At 34.4% G+C, this 20,422-nt stretch overlaps 1 protein-coding gene across 4 annotated transcripts; it reads left to right on the forward strand.

Annotated features, from left to right (window-relative positions):
- The first annotated feature begins 8,593 nt into the window (after window positions 1–8,593).
- Window positions 8,594–14,920, forward strand: LOC136222313 (protein ALTERED PHOSPHATE STARVATION RESPONSE 1). Of its 4 annotated transcripts, none has more exons than XM_066009939.1 (6): window positions 8,594–8,829; window positions 9,678–10,925; window positions 11,148–11,219; window positions 12,099–12,313; window positions 13,506–13,729; window positions 13,822–14,920. In XM_066009939.1, exons 2-6 carry the CDS (start codon window positions 9,737–9,739, stop codon window positions 14,504–14,506), a joined length of 2,385 nt encoding a protein of 794 aa, XP_065866011.1. In that variant the 5' UTR covers window positions 8,594–8,829; window positions 9,678–9,736; the 3' UTR covers window positions 14,507–14,920. The 4 variants fall into 4 exon arrangements, with proteins under 4 accessions (XP_065866011.1, XP_065866013.1, XP_065866012.1 ...); XM_066009941.1 differs by lacking the exon at window positions 8,594–8,829 and adding an exon at window positions 8,917–8,937; XM_066009940.1 differs by lacking the exon at window positions 8,594–8,829 and adding an exon at window positions 9,005–9,256.
- The last annotated feature ends 5,502 nt before the right edge of the window (window positions 14,921–20,422 follow it).

The following is a 20,422-nucleotide window of genomic DNA, read 5'->3' on the forward strand; positions in this document are numbered from 1 at the left end:
AACACTCTCAATTCACAATTGATACAATTTGCTCCTTTTCAGATAAAGAACACTTTAGATGATTACAAAACAATCAATCTAGCATTTACACAGAAATAGAAAGTTGGTGTAAGATTTCTTTCTTGTTTTTGAGTGCTTTGAACTTGTATTTTTCTCTCTTGTATTTTCTGTAATTCGGCAATGATCCAAGAGAATTGCTTGTCCTTTTATAGTTCAACTTTGAGGATCAAATGATTTGAATTTGATTTGTCCGTTGAATTCAAAACGGCTCTTTTGGGGGACAAGCTTCTGGTCAGCTTCAGATGTGCAGGCCAATCTTGTTTTCTGATTTCTTCAGATGTCAGGCTTGTCTTCTTTCTACAGGCTTTGTCTTTTTACGGCAGTTTGTCTTATAGCAACGAACAGTTAACCCATGCATCTCGGAATTTGGCTTTTGCGTTATTCCAAGGCTTCAATTATTGGTGCAGACAGTTGTCGGATTTGTCTTTTAGCTAATGGATCATTCATGCTGTCCTGAAGATCACTCAGCTTCACTTCGCTAGTCATTGTCTTTGATTGTCACCAATTCTCATACTGAGTTCTTTTTCACTCAGCTTCCGTGATCAGCTTCGTTCCGCAAGATCTGGTTCTGAAGCAGACTTCTTTTATGCTGAGTTTTGTTCCACTCAGCTTCTTTGATCAGCTTCATTCTTAAGCTGTTGTTTTGAAGATGACTTATCTTCTCTTGTGCTGAGTTGCTCTTCACTCAGCTTTGTGTTGTGTTCTCATGCTGACTTTGTCATGTCTTAATCTTTATTTCCTTTTGCATTTATATTTATACTCAATATTGAACAAATGGATTAGTACAATTAAATCAAAGCACTTAAATTTAACTGTCTCTTAATCATGGATTAAACTTAAATGATTTTGTCAAATCAAAATCTTGTGGAAAGGTGTTTCAACAATAATAACTAATAAGAATTTTATTCCGAATTAAATTCTTATTCAGTAACCTAATTCTATCTAACTAGGGTTTAGATACAAGAGAGTATATATACCCCCCTTACATGAGAATTTCGGCCAACCCTAGCTAACCAACGAGAGAGAATTTCGACACCCCCTGTTGAGGACGAAATAATCCACCGCTTCCTCCCGTTTCAATTGATTATTAATCTTTTTCTCTTATCCTTGATCTTGTGTTGATTTATTAGAGGCAATCTACTTTGGTTGCTTTTATACGGTTGAGTTCTAATCATATTTTGAATTGTGTTTTTGTCTTGTGCTCGGGAACTCAGAGTAAGAGTTGTGGGCACTACGATTGCAACGGTAGATAGATCTTCAAAAGGTATTTCCTTCTATCCCTCTTTATATGAAATAACGATTAACATATCTTGGTTAATGGAAAAAGGTTAAAATTTTTATATTTCCGCTGCCAAACGTTAGCCTATTTTCCTTCATACACTTCATGAAGAGATTGAATAGAGGGAAGAATGCCCAGGTAACCCTTAAGATCGATATCAGTAAGGCTTATGATAGAGTAGACTGGGATTTCCTGAAAGCAGTTATGACTCGGATGGGCTTTCACGAGACCTGGATTCGCTGGATGATGTTATGTATCACAACAGTGAAGTATAAGGTGGCAGTGAATGGGGAAAGTTCCGATCAGGTTGTTCCAGGAATGGGACTAAGATAGAGGGACCCGTTGTCGTCGTACCTATTTATTCTATGTGCTGAAGTCTTGTCTAAATTAATAAGGAAAGCCGAAGGTGAAGGGCTTATTTCAGGGTGTAGGATCTGCAGCAGGGCACCGACTATTACACATCTCTTCTTTGCTGATGACAACTTCTTATTTTTTGGGGCAACTGCAACTGAGGCTAGAAAGATGATGGAAATCTTGTCTGAATATGAAGTGGCGTCAGGGCAGGCTGTGAACTTGAACAAATCCAGACTTTTCTTCAGTTCAAATGCGCCAGAGGGTGTGAGAAATGAGATTAAAACGATTTTGGGGGTGTGCATTCCTCTAGACACGGGACGTTATCTGGGGTTGCCTTCTCTTATTGGACGTTCTAAACGTCGGATCTTCACCTTTCTGGTTGATAGGCTGCGAAAGAAATTTGGTGCGTGGGGACTTAAATTCCTTTCCCAGGCGGGGAAAGAGGTGTTGCTAAAGTCTGTGGCTCAGGCCTTGCCAACCTTCTGTATGAGTACGTTCCTTTTACCCTTATATATCTGTGATGGGCTGCAAAAATTAATGAATTCCTTTTGGTGGGGTATAAAACCTGAGGGAAAAAAACATCCATTGGTTTGATTGGGGTAAATTATGTATGCCAAAAGATTCAGGGGGGATGGGCTTTAAGGATTTACATGTGTTTAATTTGGCAATGTTGGGTAAACATGGTTGAAAATTGCTAAAATTCCTAAATACTATAGTAAGTAGAATGTTCGAAGCTAAATATTTTCCTAGGGATGACTTACTTTCCTCTAAATTAGGCAATAATCCTAGTATGGTTTGGAGAAGTATATGAGAGGGCCTTAACATATTGAGAAAAAAGACTAGATGGAGGGTTCAAAATGGTAGGTCCATTAGAGTTGGGAGGACGCATGGGTACCTAATTTAGAGGGTTTTTGCATAAATTCCTTTATGGTCCCTGGATTGGAGAATTTGACAGATGCTGACTTGTTACTTGAGAATGGGAGAGGGTGGGACATAGAGAGACTGAATGGGTGCTTTAGTGAAACTGAAGTGCAAGCCATTAGGGACATTATTTTGCCATATAACGTAGGGGAAGATATGAGAATCTGGCATTGGTCAAAGGATGGGTACTATAATGTGCATTTAGGCTACCTGGTAGGCATGGGTATTGTAGAAGATAATAGGGCTCAGGAAGGTTGGAGGAAATTATGGAGGTTGATGATTCCCCCTAAGCTTAAACATTTTATTTAGCGAATTTGCTCAAGATGTATACCAACTAGAGCTCGATTGGCCCAAAGAAGAGTCCCTATTACAACCGAATGCCCAGTATGTGTGGAGCAGGAGGAGACGGATAACCATTTATTTGTTGAATGTTGTTTTGCAGGTGACATTTGGCGAATTGCAGGGGTTCCTACTCCGCTTGTGGACAATTTGAATCTTGCCGAGTGGCTCTTGCAAGCTGTATGTGGCTCAAACCAGGATATGATCGTCAGAATATGCTGTGCTTTAAAATCAATTTGGGACCACAGAAACAGAGTCCTTTGGCACATGAGGTGGTGGCCGACAGATACTAGTTGGCGCATTAGCATGGAGGCAATTCAAGACTGGAGAGCCTATCAACAAAAGGCATCGCCCAGACAAAGCAGGCTGACGGAACAGGGGACCATTGGAACCAATTACGGACAGCGGCAACCAGTATCGGCAGTCTCTGTCGACAACGCAGCGTCCTCGTCACACAGCAGGGTGGGGCAGCCTGAGATTTCGACCAACAGATTTGTGAGGCAACCTGCGTTGATTCAAAAATGAAGGTCACCCAATCCAGGTTTTGTTAAATGCAACATCGACGAGGCAATTTTCAAAGAATTAAGGAGCAGCGGCATGGACGTGGTAATCAGAGACGAAATGGGAGCCTTCCTACTATGTAGCAGTAGTTTTATTCCAGGTATCAAAGAACCTAGCATTATTGAAGCTCTTGCTATTCGCACGAGTTTGATATGGCTTGCTAATATGGGATATATATCTGTTGAGTTCGAATCTGATGCTAAACTTGTGGTCGATGCTATTTAATCTGGAAAACAGGATATCTCTGAGTTCGTAATGATTATACAGGATTGTCGAGTGTTGTTAAGATCCAACCCATTTTTTAAATTAGCTTTTATTCCTCGTTTAGCGAACAGTGCAGCTTACTTGGTAGCTAGGCTTGCCTGTTCCAATGCTAACGATTTCTTTTCAACTGTTGTGCCGGAATGGCTTTTGAACACTATTCAAATGGACGCGAGTCCATCATTTATATGATATTTATCTTTCTGGTTAAAAAAAAAACAGAAAAATCAATAAAACTTATAATATCTATCAAACGGACCATAAATAGCAAATAGTCACAGATAAAACAAACGAATCATAAACCTAAAAATGTCAATTTCTGATAAAATAATCAATTGACATAACATAATTATAACTGGATAATCCGTTTTGATAGTCTCAATCCTAACTAAACCCCTATCATGGAAGTAGACATCTTATATTAAGGAAAATACGAAGCAGACAAAATAGAAGTAAGGTAGAAATCAACATTAAATAAAAATGGGTAAATAATTTATTAGTCCCCTAATTTTTACCTAACACACTGTTTAGTCCCCCTATTTTAAAAAACACATTATAAGATCCCTAGCTTTTGCCAATATTAACCCTTTGGTCCTTTTGTCTAGTTTCTTTAGACTTATAATCATTATATTTTAGCATAAACAGATATATATATAAGATAACAGAGTAATATGGTCAACTTGTATTGTACCGTGGTTGTCCAAAAAGCTAAGATATGTTCAATTAAAAATCTAAAAAAATAGTCAAAAAGACCACAAGATTAATATTGACAAAAGATAAAGACCTTAAAATGTGTTTTTCAAAATAGAGGGACTAAACAATGTGTTAAATAAAAACTAGGGGGCTAATAAATTATTTACCCAATAAAAATTATGGAAACATTAAATCTGTATTTATCGTCAAACATCAACATTGACCAGATGGGACCATGTCAATGTAACTTTCTATTAATTATTTCATGAAAGTGTGCTAAAATATATAAATCTTTAATTTTTAAAATGCACACTATATGTTACCATAAATTTGGATACCACTACTGCATTTATTTATTTGAACAATTAGTATTGGTCAGAGGTTCAAAAAAAAAAAAAAAAAAAAAATTAGTATTGGTCAGGGTCATAATATTTTATTGTAAGAACATATTAATATTTTATTAAGGCATAATTAATAAGAAAAAGTGATGTTAGAAAGATAATGATAACAAAAGGCTTTGTTAAAAGTTGCCACTTAAACCACTGAAAAGATACACTTTCCACATCCTTCATCCGTAATTATGCTTAATTTTGCTTTTTTTTTTTTTGCCAATTAGCAAAGTCCATTTAATTATTGATTTATTTTCTTTGACTATTTTTAAATAAAAAAATTCTGAGTAGAGGTATTTTGATAGATTTGATAGGTATTTAAAATTAATAATTTAATGCTTGTAATTTTTAAGTTATTTTATAGTACTATAATTTAATTAAAAAATTACTTAATTTAATAGTAAATCATAGTAATATTTATTGTTAGGAATTGGATTTGGATCCGATATTGATTAAACAAGTTTGATATGCGAAAATAAAATTATTAGGCTAACTCAATAAAATTCCAGAGATATTGCATGGGTCATTATTGCCCACAAACACATTTTCACCTTAAATAAGGCTAAAGCTTAAAAACATCTCCTTTTTGAAACACATGTGAAAGGAACATGCGGAGTTAAGTGTCCAGTAACACTCACCCCTTATCTGCCCATTTTTAGCACAAAAGTTGCAGATGATATTCTTTCTAAACTTAAACCCAAATTGCGAGTTTCCTTTGTTACCATGGACTACCAAGCTTATTCCACACGACTAATCAACTTTAGTCAATTGACCATTAGTAAGTTCTCATTGTAACAAGAAATTTTTAACCACCTCTAGAGTTACCTCCTCACGTGCATAAAACATAGTCTCACGAAAGTTTTTGTATGAACTCGGCAATGAACAAAGCAAGGTTACTGCTAAATCCTCATGATCCATCTAAACATCAATATTTTGTAAATCCATTTTAGTTCGAAGAAATTCATTAAGATGAGGTTTAACAAATGTACCTTCTTCCAACTCGAGTTCCTTCAATCTACTAATTAACAACAGTCTATTTGTGATTGATTTTGTCATATAGAGCGATTCCAACTTGAGCCAAACACCGATAGTGGTTTCCTTTGTTACTTTCCTCAACACTTTGTTCAATAGACAAAGAAACAGAGTTTAAAATGTCGAAACACAATTTCTATAGAGGTTTTGATTCTGACAAAAATAACAATTACAGATTAGATCCCTAAAATATTTAATTACAAAATTAAATTAAGTTGTTTAATGGTAATATGGTTGTTAAGTGTGATTATAAGATAAAACATAAATTGAAGAACAACTAAACATGCCTTAAATGAATTAAAAGCCCAAAGCCTTGTATTTGGCCCAAAATCCGGAAGCGCGAAAGACAAAAGCAACAACCTACAAGGTGTTGACATTCTGTCAACATCAAGCCATTCCCAAAATGGCATAAAGGACAGATGCCTGAAATCCTATCCCCCAACACCTCTCTATTTGTTACCAAAAATGGAAAGATTACAGAAGCGTACAAGTCTGCCATACCAGAACTCAGAAGGACGCGCGGCTAAAGAGACAGAAGTCCATGTTGTGTCAAACGGTAACCTTTTGGCATAGAATACCGAGGCTGATGGTGACAGAAGCCATTTCCCTCCAAATGGCTAGTTTGAAATTCAAATGGATCATTCTCCAAAATTTTCACTATAAAAGCCAAAACTTTGCTCATTTTACAACTGATCATCAACGCACACAGAGATAAAATCCTCAGGTGAAAAATTAGAGCAAAAGTGTTATACACATGCGGTAGAATCTATATTCTATTTTAGTTTAGTTATTTTACTTATTTCTTTAATTACTTAATAGTTTTATAGTAACTTAATAGTTTTATAGTATTGAAATGCAGTCATTTCCTCTGTATTGACCCGATTTATGATACTATCGGAGTGAAGTGAAATAAGGGATCTAGATCTAAAGAATGAGAGAGGCTAAATTTTCTTGGTAACAAGTAAATCCTTTGTATGTATCAGGTCTGAGACGACCCAAAAAGCACTTGATCATCTTTTATTTTCATATTCATACGTGTGTAAATTCATAAAGAGATAGTACTTAATCGGTGTTCTATATTAGAACAAATCTTCTATTTGTAAATCAGAAGCACTGTTATTTGTATAAGCATCTAACTAGAGATATAGATAGTTAAGTGTGAGGGTAAAAGAATGTACTTCACAGAAGCTCTGTTTACTGTAAGGGTTTGTGCTCTACCGTTATAGAGTCCATTAATGGATTAATACTCGATAGAAGGTATTCTGAGGACTGAACGTAGACAATAGACTGAACCAGTATAAATCGTATGTGTAACTTTTTCTCTAAACTCTATCCTTATTTATAAAAGAAATCAGGTTGTGTGCTTTAAACGAGTGCATAGATCCACCTGACAGCCAGTCAATGGTGACTACGGTTATAACGGTGGCACTCATGATTCCATAAATTACCGGATTGAATATAAATAAAAATAGGGTTAAGGTGTAAAAATACACCTAACGTTTTGGGTCAGGAGCAATTTTACCCCTAACGTTTGTAGCCAAGAGCAATTTTACCCTAATGTTGATAAATTTGGTCAATTTCAGAAATAATTCATCAAAATGTCTTCTCGGTCATGAATCTTATCATCCACACTTCACATGTGCGTCATTTTATCAGTAACAAATCATAAACATATGTTGGGATGTGAAAAAAAAAATATATACTGTCTTTTGTACGAACTAGACAAAAGAAATTCAAAAAATTCACCGAATTTATAAATATTAATCTGCAATTCTATTATTAAATTATAAAAAACATGAAATCCTTTTTTTAGAATGAATTGATATGTAATTGGTGCAAAATAATGAACAAAAATATCTGTGTTTTATAATAGTGTCTAAAATTGACCCAAATTACCAACGTTAGGGGTAAAATTACTCTTGGTTACAAACGTTAGGGGCAAAATTGCACCATTTTAAATGTTAGGGGTAAAATTACTCCTGACCTAAAACATTAGGGGTATTTTTGTACCTTAACCCATATAAATATATGCGACTTTGAGATCTTATTTGATTGTTAAAGCATCTCCAATAGAGGGTGTCCAAAAGAGTGCCAACTGATGTGGCATCAGGTTTGGCAACTTTTAAAGGGTGCCCACTATTGGAGTGATTGTGGGTGCCAAGGAAAGTTGCCAATTTTTGGCAACCTCTTGGCAACCTTGTTTAATTATTTTTTAATATAAAAGTGCTCCATTTCCTAGAAATAATAAAATCTGGAACATTTTATTTATAATAAAATAATATTTTGTAGGATGAAAGAGACAATAAAATACTATATTTTAGTAAGTTTTGGCACTTTTTTAGGCAACTCTATTGAAGATGCTCTTACATGTAGTTTTAGCCGTTATTGTTGAGAAAAAATGTATTTTATTGATTCATGTGTATTACGATAAATTGTGTGATATTAATCATGTTTAATTATTTTTTTGATCTATAAAAGTTTAAGTAAAAGTAGGTATATTCATTCCCAAGATTAGTGTAATTTACAGGGCTAAATTTCGAAATTAATCATGTTTAATTGATACGAATTACTCACACAATTACTACCCTAGAGTACACGTGGAAGAAGCGAGTGAAATTCACGCGACCTGGAGGTTACTTAATACAGTAGTAGACAGTGTATAGGATAGGACCCACTTCACAGCATAACAGAGTGTCTGTTTCCCCCAATTTTACCTTTTTGCATGGAAGCTGCCCACACCTTCTCTCTCTCTCTCGCGCTCGCTCGATCCGATTCTACTCAATCGAATCGCTGCCCCTCTTTCTCTCTCTAACCAAAGATATTTTCTCTATCTCTCTCTACACCAGAAAAAGAGAGGAATTTTGATTCAGTTTTCACCTGAATTACACGCCTTCTCACATTCATTCTTCTCTCTGCTCATTTATCAATTCCTTCATTCAGGTGACCCTAATAACTTCCCCTATTTGTTCGATTTTGCTTTTTCTGGATATGCTTCCTTTTTCCTCTCTTGGTTTACTGATCAATTTCATTTCTCTTCAATTATTGATGGTTGGTGACCTTCTTTTATTGTTTGGTTTTAGTTAGTGGAATTTTCTTTTTTCTGTTGCTTTTTGCTGTTCATGGTTGGTTTTCTGATTGTCTCTTTCTGGGTCTTATCTCATCTAATTACAGTACTTTTTGTTCATTTTCAGTGGTTCTGATTGATATTAATTATTAGACTTACTTAATACCCTTTAATTTTGATCTTTCCCCCTTTCAATTTGGGGCTTTTCCTTCTAGCTTGAGGAGGTGCTTTACAGCTTTTTTCATCTCATTTATCATCTTCTTCAAGGTTTTGCTTTTGCCCCAATTTTTGATATTGATACAGGTAGACTGACTTTAAAATGTGCTAGTTTTTAACTTTAGTTAGTGTTTTGGTAGATATTTGAGCTTTCAGCACTCGTGATTTTGCTTTTTGAGCTTGCACATGAATATTCATAGAGATTCCCCTCTTTCCATTTGGTTTTTATTCTTTTCATGTTATCTTTCTGAGTTATGCAACTTTTTCAGACCTTTGCTTTAGCAGAAGAACATTGGGTTTACAGATCTTAATGAATCATTGCTGTGGAATGCAAACTTTAAATCAGAACTTTTTTTGCATTCGTGATTTTGTTTTTCTTCTTTCATTGAATGACCCTTATGTGTGCTATTTAACATTCTGAATCTGCTAAGAATTAGAATTTGGGAGGAACTATATATGTATGGTTTTTGAAGCGGTTTTGATTTAATTTGAATTGGTTAATGTTCAGGAAGAGGTCCATGCTTTTTATTCAATTAGTGCGATATCGAAACATCTATACGAAGGATTATGGGGGCTGCAGGCTCTAAAATAGAAGAAGATAAGGCTTTGCAGCTTTGTCGTGAGAGAAAGAAGTTTGTTAGGCAAGCACTTGATGGCAGGTGTTCACTAGCAGCAGCTCATGTCACATATGTCCAGTCACTGAGAAGTACGGGAACCGCTTTAAGGAAGTTCGTTGAACACGAAGCTCAGGTTGAATCTTCGTTGTACACTTCCACTAACGCAACGCCTGAGCCTCTCGGTTTAACTGAGAAATCCCTCTCCCATTACTCAATCCCCTCTCCATCTTTATCCCACCCTGTGGATGCAAACGATAACTTTTCTCCAACACCATCGCCTCCCAGTTCTAATCGGTTTCATGCAAATCACATGAAATTTAGGGGGTTTTATTCAACAAAGGTCGAAGAGAAGCCTCCTTTAGATGTTACTGGGACTATAACGTCATCAAGTACTCCACAAAATACCACACCTCGTTCCACAGAAAAACCTGAGACATCGCCTTTCGAATCGTCTTCAGTTCCATCAGGAACTCCACCATGGGATTATTTTGGACTTTTTCATCCAATTGACCATCAATTTTCTTTTCAAGAAGAAAAGGAAATGAAGCCTGGGGAAAATGTAGATGATATAAGACGGCTTAGGGAAGAGGAGGGAATCCCTGAGCTTGAAGACGACGAAGAGCACCGTTCGTTTCATGCAAGTGAAGAATCTGAGGTTTCAGAAGATGAATTTGATGATCCTCCCACAGATACTTTAGTTCGAAGATTTGAAAATCTTAATAGGGTACAAGATCATGTTGCGCCAAGTGCTTCCCCTACTATGCCTTCTGCTGGAAGTGTAGCTTCTGAAACTGAGTTGCCAAATGGGGAGAAAAACAATTCTCCTGATTTATCACCATTGAGAAATGCCCCTGATTTATCACCTTTGAGAAATGCCCCTGATTTATCACCTTTGAGAAATGCCCCTGACTTATCACCTTCGAAAAATCCAGCCTCATCAGTGGCTATTTCATCTGATGCTAAGAAAACGCCTATGAAGGAAGACCGAACTGAAAATAAGGTTCCTCCAAAGGACTTCTTTTCAAGCATAAAAGAAATTGAGCTTCTATTCATAAAAGCTTCGGAGGCTGGGAAAGAAGTTCCAAGGATGCTTGAAGCAAATAAGCTGCATTTTCGCCCAATAGTTGCAGGAAAAGAAAGTATGATCACTCTCTCTCCCTAATTCTTGTGTTGTGAATGATATTACTCTGCTGGCCAAGTTTTTATTTTTATTTTTTATAGTTACACTTAGCATCAATATATTTAATTTGAAGATCAGATCAGATGGTAATACTTCATGATTTTGATTTCTTGCACGACGTTCATTACTTATAATTGGCTAGAACATTGACATGTAGCTAACGAAGTGTTACACATATCAGATGGATCAGTGGCATCTACATTCTTCAAGGCTTGCTTCTCTTGCGGTGAAGACCCTAGTCAGGTTCAGGAAGGTATTTTTATGCACACTTAATTCTTCTTAAATTTTGCAAAGATGACAGCACGATGTTATAATTCGTGTTGGATTTATATACGGCGATGATTTGGAATGATCAAATGTAAAAAATGATCGTACAAAGATGTAACCATGTGGTTATATAAACTTAATACTCCTAGGACGGTAAGGATATCTTTTTGTTTCATAATGGAAGAGTCTTAAACTAGATCATTTTTGCTGTTTTGATCTATGATTTGCTTACATATATAATTAGAATAAATTACATCCATGGTTCCTCAACTTTCGCCTTTCTTTATGGCCCCTGAACTTCAAAGCCGGACATGAAAGTCCTTGAACTTTGGCCTTTACTAATATAGAAGTCCTTATTAAAGTTGTTTAGAACCACATTTCCCATTGAATCACATTTTCAATTTTCTAAATCACCACCATTTTCGGAGACTACTCCCTCCAAACAACCACTTTCTCTCCCATAACAAACAACACCTAAATGACCTCAAAACCAATGAGATCAAGAATTAAAGTTGCTTAGAAAATCATTTCCATCAACTCTATGATGGAGGGTTACCTGTTATTAGATGGTCAAAGGTTAATGGACTTTTATGTTAGTAAACTGCAAAGCTGGGTGACTTTTATGCCCAGTTTTGAAGTTGAGTGACCATTATGTTCATTTTTCTTGCATTTCCATCATATATATAACATAACACGATTTTGACACGATAGAATTCTCGTGCTTATACAATAATTTTAATGTTTGAATTAAGAGCTTCAAAATTGCACCCTTTATGTGGTGACCTTGTTCTTATTTTGGTGTTTGAGATATGCTTCATGTTTTTAGCATTTTATATTCGGCTGATTGCTTTTAATGTTTCCTCAGAGCCTGCTCAAAATTCTGTGAAATACTTGACTTGGCATAGGACTACATCATCTCGATCATCTTCATCCCGGAATCCTCTAGGGTCAAATGTGAAAGATGAAAATGAGGATATTAATGGTGATATTTTTGAGAGTTTTTGCATGATCTCTGGCAGCCATGCTTCAACCTTGGATAGGCTATATGCTTGGGAGAGGAAACTTTACGATGAAGTTAAGGTAACATAATTATATTAAACATCTATTATCAAATGAAGAACGTTTCTCTACCTGTTTGTTGTTGTTTCATATTAAAGGAGAAAGTATAAATCGGAAAAATATTCGAGGTAGCCCTTCTATTTTATAGATAGATTGTTTCTTGTTCCTAACTGCAGTAGGAATACATAAATTATGTGATTTGTTGTTTTAGCTATTTTACTGGTCAAATTTGTTCCTCATCTTTGTGTTCTAGTTAGAGTTGAATTATCTGAAGCTAGAACGTTATGAATATTGAAAGTGGTTTATGAACTAATTTACGCGTTCGTTCATCCTCTTCTTGATTGAAATGAGTTAGGTTGTAATTTTTTTGTTCTTAAATTTTTCTGTTTATGTATTGGTTACTCAGTCAACTTATTCTATTTTTAATGTCAACCAACTAATTCCATATGTCAAAATCACATTACCAATTTTCCGGCAATTTGAATGCTAGAACGTTGACTAGGATGGCTAGAGCAACCAACTAGTGCCACATGTCAAAATATGAACTTGTTTATTTTTTTGATAATTCATGTCTAAATAGGGTCAAATGTCAACAAGTTCTTAGGAATCTTGTAATTTATTAATCTAGCACTTAGAGTTAGAGCTGGCGCTAACATGACTTTAAATTGGTTACTCTAGCCATCCTAGAACAATCCAGCATTGAAATTTCGGAAAATTGCCAATGTGATTTTATTAAACAAAAATAAGACTTAAATTATCTTATTGGTACAAATTGAAGTTTTGTAACCACAGTGAAACATTACCAATAGTTGAATGACCGTCTGTACCTTAATGCTTGAGATTTTAGTAGTTCACATAATTGATTAAACTTCGTGAAGCATCGATCCTGTTGGAGCTGTGAAATTAAGTTTTGTTCATTATAATAGTCTATATATTCCACACGATTATATAATGATATAAATGTAACAAAAACTATAATAGTGTTAAACGGGTCGTGTCAGAAGTTGACAGCTCTATTTCATGGCAGTATTACTAGCATAGCATATCTAGAAATATAGGACTTTTTAGTAAATGTGGTTCGAATTCATCGCGGAAAAAGAGTACAAAGTTTGTGATGACACTCAAAATGGCTAATTCAAAGTCTGACTTGAATTTGATAATGATGTGTATATCCCTTCAATAGCAAATATATTCATGTAGCTTTTCAATTCAGGCTAGTGAGATGGTCAGAAAGGAATATGACAGCAAGCGCACGGTCCTTAGACAACTTGAATCGAAAGGAGAACTTTCCCATAAGATTGATAAAACTCGTGCTGTTGTTAAGGATCTGCACTCGAGAATTAGAGTTGCAATTCACAGAATTGATTCCATATCGAAGAGGATTGAGGATTTGCGGGACAAAGAGCTTCAGCCGCAGCTGGAGGAGTTAATCGATGGGTATGTGCTTCCTGTTTTATTTCCTTAATTCAAGTTGCAACCATAACAATGTAAGATTTCGCTTTTAAATCGATGTTTTTCTTGGAATGCAGGCTAAGTCGGATGTGGGGAGTGATGTTTGAATGCCACAGACTTCAGTTCCAAATCATCTCTGTAGCAGACAACAATGGAAGCATCAAATTCTCCTTACATTCAGAGTCTCATCGGCAGATTGCCATGCATCTCGAAAACGAACTTTACTCCCTTTCATCTTATTTTATGAAGTGGATCGATGCCCAGAGGTCCTATCTGCAGGCGATAAACGATTGGCTTTTCAAATGCGTCTTCCTTCCAGAAGAACGTAAAAAGAAGAAAAGGAGACAGCGACCACCTTCATGGACTTTGAGAAGAAGCGGCCCTCCGATATACGAAACTTGTGGTGTCTGGTTAGAGAAGATCGAGGCCTTGCCTGCAAAGGAAGTTGTGGATGCTATAAAGGGTTTAGCAGCTGAAACTGCTCACCTTTTACCACGCCAAGAAAAGAACCACGGGAAGAATACAAACCTAGGATCATGGAAGGTTGAAACCCGAAGTGATTCAGGAATCAATATGTTGAGGGGTGAAGAAGACTCAGATGACTTCATTTCGGGTCCCGATCGTTTCCGATCAAGCTTTGAGGGATTTCTCGGTCAATTGAACAACTTCTCGGAGTGTTGTGTCCAAATGTATGCAGAGCTTCGGAAAGCGATCCACGACGTGAAGAATCCCCATCCCCCACCTCAGCCTCAAGTCATCTAATTCGGGAAACGGGTGAGGAAAGAACCGAACTTTTGGGAATTGTATACATGAAATGTTTTGCAGAGAAGTGAGATGGATGTGGAATTTGTATATGATGAAAAGAATAAAGGAAATACTACATGGAAGGCATTGGCATTGGCATTGGTATTGATGGTGCAGAGAGTGAAATAAAGATAAAGATGAAGCAGGCATTGTAATGGGGTAACTTAAGTTAATAGTTATAAAGAAGAAGGTTGGGGTGATTTTGTAGGTGAAAGAAAAGGGTTATTTATCAGTGTAATTAGTTCTAAATATTGGTTTTCAATTTTGTACCTATAGGAACTCAAAATGAAACTCCACTTCCACCCCCTATTTTACTTGAAAATTTACCCTTTCAATTAGAAGAAAGAACAAATTAAAAAAGGGTTAATTACATATAGATGTCTTGTGGTATCGCCGATTTGCAGATGAATATTTGTGGTATTTTTTTCACAAACGCTTATGTGGTTTGCGCTATTATCAAAACCAAGACAACTGTCCTAACACTGTTAAATGAGAGGGGGTAATTTCAGGATAAAATTTTTTGACTTTTTTTTTTACTAGTCTCTCCTCTTCCTCTTTTCTTCTCTTCTTCTTTAAGAACTAGTTTTTTTTTTTTTATGTTTTCTATTGTATCGTCTTTTGTTCTTGTTCTTGATCCACTATACAGGAAACATCTTGAGGGAAATGGGGAAAATCTTAAGAGATCCCATGGAAACATTTTGTGTGAAACCAAATGAAACATAATAAGAGATCCATTGTAAGAGACCCTAATGGAACATCTTGATGGAAATCATGGAAAACTTACAGGATGAACATCAAGGAAAACCTACTTCATAAAGCGAATCTCAAGGAAAACCTAATTCTTAAAGTGAAGATTTATTTTCCTAGAGTGAATCTGAGGGAAGACTTGAGATAAACCTAAAAAGAGTGAGGATGTCATTTAATATTTTAATACGTATTCTGTGAGCCAATTTAAAAGTAGGTCTCCGCACTGCCATATTTTATTTTCCTTAAAAAAGCAAACAAAGGAGATAAATGACATGACATGTACCTTGGAGTTTGTGCACATATGTGGAACGAACAATATTGTTGTTTGGGAGAAGAAAAGGAAGTTGCTCTGCAAATTAACACCTTCAATACTTGATTTTGCAGAGATAGAGGAGAGAGAGAATGTAAGCATTAATGCACCACTTATACCTTTCAGAAGTTGTGAATGGTGAGCTTTCATCTTTTGAAACTACAACACAAAGTATTCCAAACGACTCTAACGGAAAAAAAAGATATAAATAAATGCATTAAAGACAACAAAACAAAAAAAAAACTGAAAACAGAATTAAATTACATAGAAACAGAATTAAGTAAGTTTACAGGTCCAATAACACAGCGCGTAAATTCAAGAGAGCAATCAAACTTTTGGATAAATTGCTGAGACAACAAATATATTAAGCCACTTTTATATATAGTATAATAATAGGTTTAATATATTATTAAACCCAACAAACTTGATTGGTCTTTTAAACTTTTAAACTATTCTGATAGTCCTTTCAATTTGTTTAAAATGTAGTTAATTAATTACTTGGTGGTAAAGAAGTAAGCTGCATGTGGGATGTGTGTTGCATGCACCTTGAAAAACTAAAACGACAAAGATCGGGTACAAAGTTCTAATATAAAAGATGAAAAGTTTTATAGTTAAGTAATGAATTTCTTTTTAATATGTTATAATCTATCATGTGAATTATGTAATAATATTTCAAAACACATGCAACACACCATATGCATGCAACTTCTTCTTTTTTTCTTTTTGCAACCGAGTGATTAGTTAACTACATTATAAACGAGTTGAGGAGTTATCAGGATATTTTAAAGAAAAAATTACAAAAATAAACCTTATGGTTTGGTCAATTTGTAATGACAGTCTCCGTGGTTTAAAATTTTGCAAACAGAGGTTTTATGCTTTGTAAAGTTTACAGTTAAAGGATACATGAGTTAATTTTTTAATCAAACAATATTTGTGGTTTAATTAATTTGAAATCAAACCTTGTATTTTGAGTAATATGTAAAGTCAGTCTTTTTAATTGCTTCAAATCGCTCCATTTTAGGGTAAATAATCACGACAATAATTTTTAACAGAATGACTGAGTTTATAAACTGTAGAAAGCACAGAACCCCTGTTTGCAAACTTTTAAATCATGTAGACTATCTTTCCAAATCGGCCAAACTATAAGTTTCTTTTTGTACATTTTTTATTTTATTTTAAACAAGTTGGGAGGATTATTGAGATACTTTGAGGGGGTTAATCAATAATTACTTTTTAAACAAATGATGTAAGGTTAAGGTACAAAAATACCTCTTACGTTTTGGGTCAGGAGTAATTTTATCCCTAACGTCTAAAATGGTGCAATTTTTAGCCAAGAGCAATTTTACTCTAACATTGATAAATTGGATCAATTTGAGAAATAATTCATCAAACTATCTTCTCGATCATGAATCTTGTCATCTAAACTTCACACGTGCGTCATTTTATCAGTAACAAATCACAAACATATGTTGAGATTTGAAAAAAATAAATAAAATATACACTATCTTTTTTTGTACGCATTAGACAAAAAAAATTCAAAAAATTCACCGAATTTATAAATATTAATCTCCAATTCTATTATTAAATTATAAAAAACATGAAATCCTTTTTTTAGAACGAATTGTTATGTAATTGGTGCAGAATAAAAAAACAAAAATATCTATGTTTTATAATAGTGTTTGAAATTGATCTAATTTATCAACGTTAGAGGTAAAATTGATTCTGACCCAAAACATTAAGGGTATTTTTGCACTTTAACCCAATGATATATTAAGCCTACATAGTATTAGATAGATAGATTAGTCGAGGCTTTTGCTTAAAATTGTTGGTTCATGACTTAATTTTTTGTACAATAATTGTTACTTTGTAATAAAAAAAAATAAGTAGTTGTGTCAATTCTCACTCACTTCTCTAATTAGAATTAGATTGATAATTGGAGGACTAGGAGTGTAAATAACCCCATTATGTAATAGTGAATTTTTTGTTTTGCTTGGCAAACTTTAATCATTAAAAAAATAGTAAAACTTTGTTTATAACTTAGAGCATCTCCAAGAGACTCTTAGATCACTCTCTAAAAATAATATAAATAATTAACTCTTAGTGATTTAAGAGTCACTAAGATATATCATCTCCAACAATACTTCCTATATCAACTCCTTATTTATTATTTTATTATTAAGATTATTATTTATTGTTATATTTACCAATAGTATGAGAAGAGAGAGACACTTCAATAATAAATTATTAATAAAAAATGAAGTTAGGAGGCACTAAGAGGTGGAGAGAGGCTCTCTATTAATAGAGAGAATGGAGAGACTTTTAGTAATTTGAGGAGCCACTAAGAGGCTGTTGAAGATGATTTTTAACTCTCTTTCTCCTTAAATTTTAACTTAAGAGCCAATTTAAGAGGCTGTTGGAGATGCTGTTAAGGTTTTAGAACTATTTTTCTTTAAATTTTGGTTTAGGATTTTTTAAAACTCAGTTTATTAGTGTGTTGGTATTTGGCACTCATCATTGGAATTATACATGTTATTGTCATCTTCGGTAAAAACAATGGGTAGATATAATTATAAACCAACAAATTTCAAACTAATACTTTTGAAATATATTAGTATCATAAATCAATGAGAGAAAGAAATCATAAATTTCAACACAACTCCAATAGGGTGACATGACTTTTTAAATTGTCAAATTTAGCTAGCCATTTAGAGAGTGATCACTCCAACAAGGTGACATCGCTCTCTAAATTAAATAGCTAGCTATTTTCACTAGCTAAATTTGGCTAGTCTCTTTGGCTAGCTATTTCTATTTTTTTATTCATTCTTTCTCTTTTCTCTTTGTATCTTTTTTCTACTTTTTTTTTCTTTTCTTTAAATTTAATCACTTTTAATGATAAAATAATCAAATAGATAGTCAAATAGCTAGTATGGTTGGAGCAAAACATAAATTTGGCTAGCTAAATTTGGCTAAACTAATATTTTATATTATTTTATAGAGTCAAATAGCTAGTTAGTGTTGGAGATGCTCTAAGGTGCCGTTTCGTTAACGGAATAGAACAGAATAACTATTTCTTAGGAATAGAATAGGATTATATTTGGTTAAAAAAATGAAATAACTTGGAATAACTAGTTTGGTTTCATATATCATTTGCCCCTGAACTTATCCAAAAAGCTTGATTAACTACCTGAACTTTCAAAGTGTCCCGATAGCCTTTTGAACTTGCATAAAAAGTTCAGTTAGCCCATTAAACTTGCATAAAAATATAATCAATTAATCACTCGGTTGTAAAAAAAAGTAAGTTAAATGCGGAAGATATATTGCACGTTTCTTAGAATGTTATTACATAATTCACAAAATAGATTAAAACACATTAAAAAAGAATTTCTTACTAGTTCAACTATACAAGTTTTTCTTCTCTAATATTAGAATCGCATACCCTAACCTTTGTCGTTTTACTTTTTTAAGATGTGTGCAACATATCTTCTGCATTTAGCTTACTTTTTTACAACCGACAGATTAATTGATTACATTTTACGCAAGTTCATGAGGCTAACTAAACATTTTATACAAGTTCAGGAAGCTATCGAAACACTTTGAAAGTTCGGGAGGCCAATAAAGTTTTTGGACAAGTTTAGGTGGCAAATGATGTATTAAGCCTGACTTGGAATAACTAGTTTTGTAAGTCAAAAGACATCTTTACCCTCAAATGTAATTTTTTAGTTATTTTGAATTTTTAATTATGACAAAAAATTATTCAAATATATACTAGTTTAGAGAAAATATGAAAAACGGTAAAAAATACGAAAAACACAAAAAACGTGAAAATGCAAAAAAAACATTAAAAAGAAAAAAAAGTGGAAAATGGTGAAAACGCGAAAACATATAAACGGGTTAACACAAAAAAAAACAAGCAAAACATGAACATACGAAAAAACAAAAAATATGTGCAAAACGGTAAAACGTAAAAAACCCGCAGAGACGTAGAAAACTGTGAAAACACGAAAAATAGTAAAAAGTTGATAAACATGAACAACTATAAAAACACAAGAGTAGAAAAACCCATGAAAACACAAAAATGCAAAAAACTTTTTTTTGAAAAACACAAAAAACGTTAAAAACACGAAAACACATATTTTTTTGTCACTTTTTTCGTGTTATTCACGTATTTGTGCTTCTTCTTTTTTTGCTTTTTTATCACGTTTTCGTATTTTTTCGTGTTTGTAATGTTTGTGCCTTGGTTGTGATAGTGTTTCACCGGTCACAAATATGGAGTAAGGGCATTAGGGTTTATGGAAGTAAACTATGGATTGATTCGCTATGAGAACACCAAGGTCTTTTCTTTAGCCTCGGTCACTGCCTTTTGCTCCCTCCACCCACTGCGTTTTCCAGGAGCAGGATTCTAATCCACGTGGAAGGGAAAGCCGCCAAAATAAAGGTTATCTAGATCATCCTTGTTGGGGCCAACTAAGAACCCTTTCATTTTGAACCTTTTGAAACTATCCTTCTTCTTGGTCAGGAAGGTGATCCGTTTCTTATCCATATCCAAAATGATGAGGTCATCCACAACCCTTAACTTGGGCCTCTAGAGGCGCCGAAATATGGCTTCATTCAGTAGGATATTGAATTCATGAGCAATCTCGGTAAAATTAAACAGCTCCATCCAGGAGTTCAGGGAGATTTGAGAAGGACAAATGGCAAATTCCACTAGAATATCTTCCGTACTTCTCATAAGAGGAAGTCACAACGCCATATGTTGGGTATAAATACTCAAATAACCTCGACGGCCATTACCTACTCGATGGGTAGAGAAAGGCTAT

Source organism: Euphorbia lathyris, chromosome 3 (genome assembly GCF_963576675.1).
Source record: "Euphorbia lathyris chromosome 3, ddEupLath1.1, whole genome shotgun sequence".
Lineage (NCBI taxonomy): Eukaryota > Viridiplantae > Streptophyta > Magnoliopsida > Malpighiales > Euphorbiaceae > Euphorbia > Euphorbia lathyris.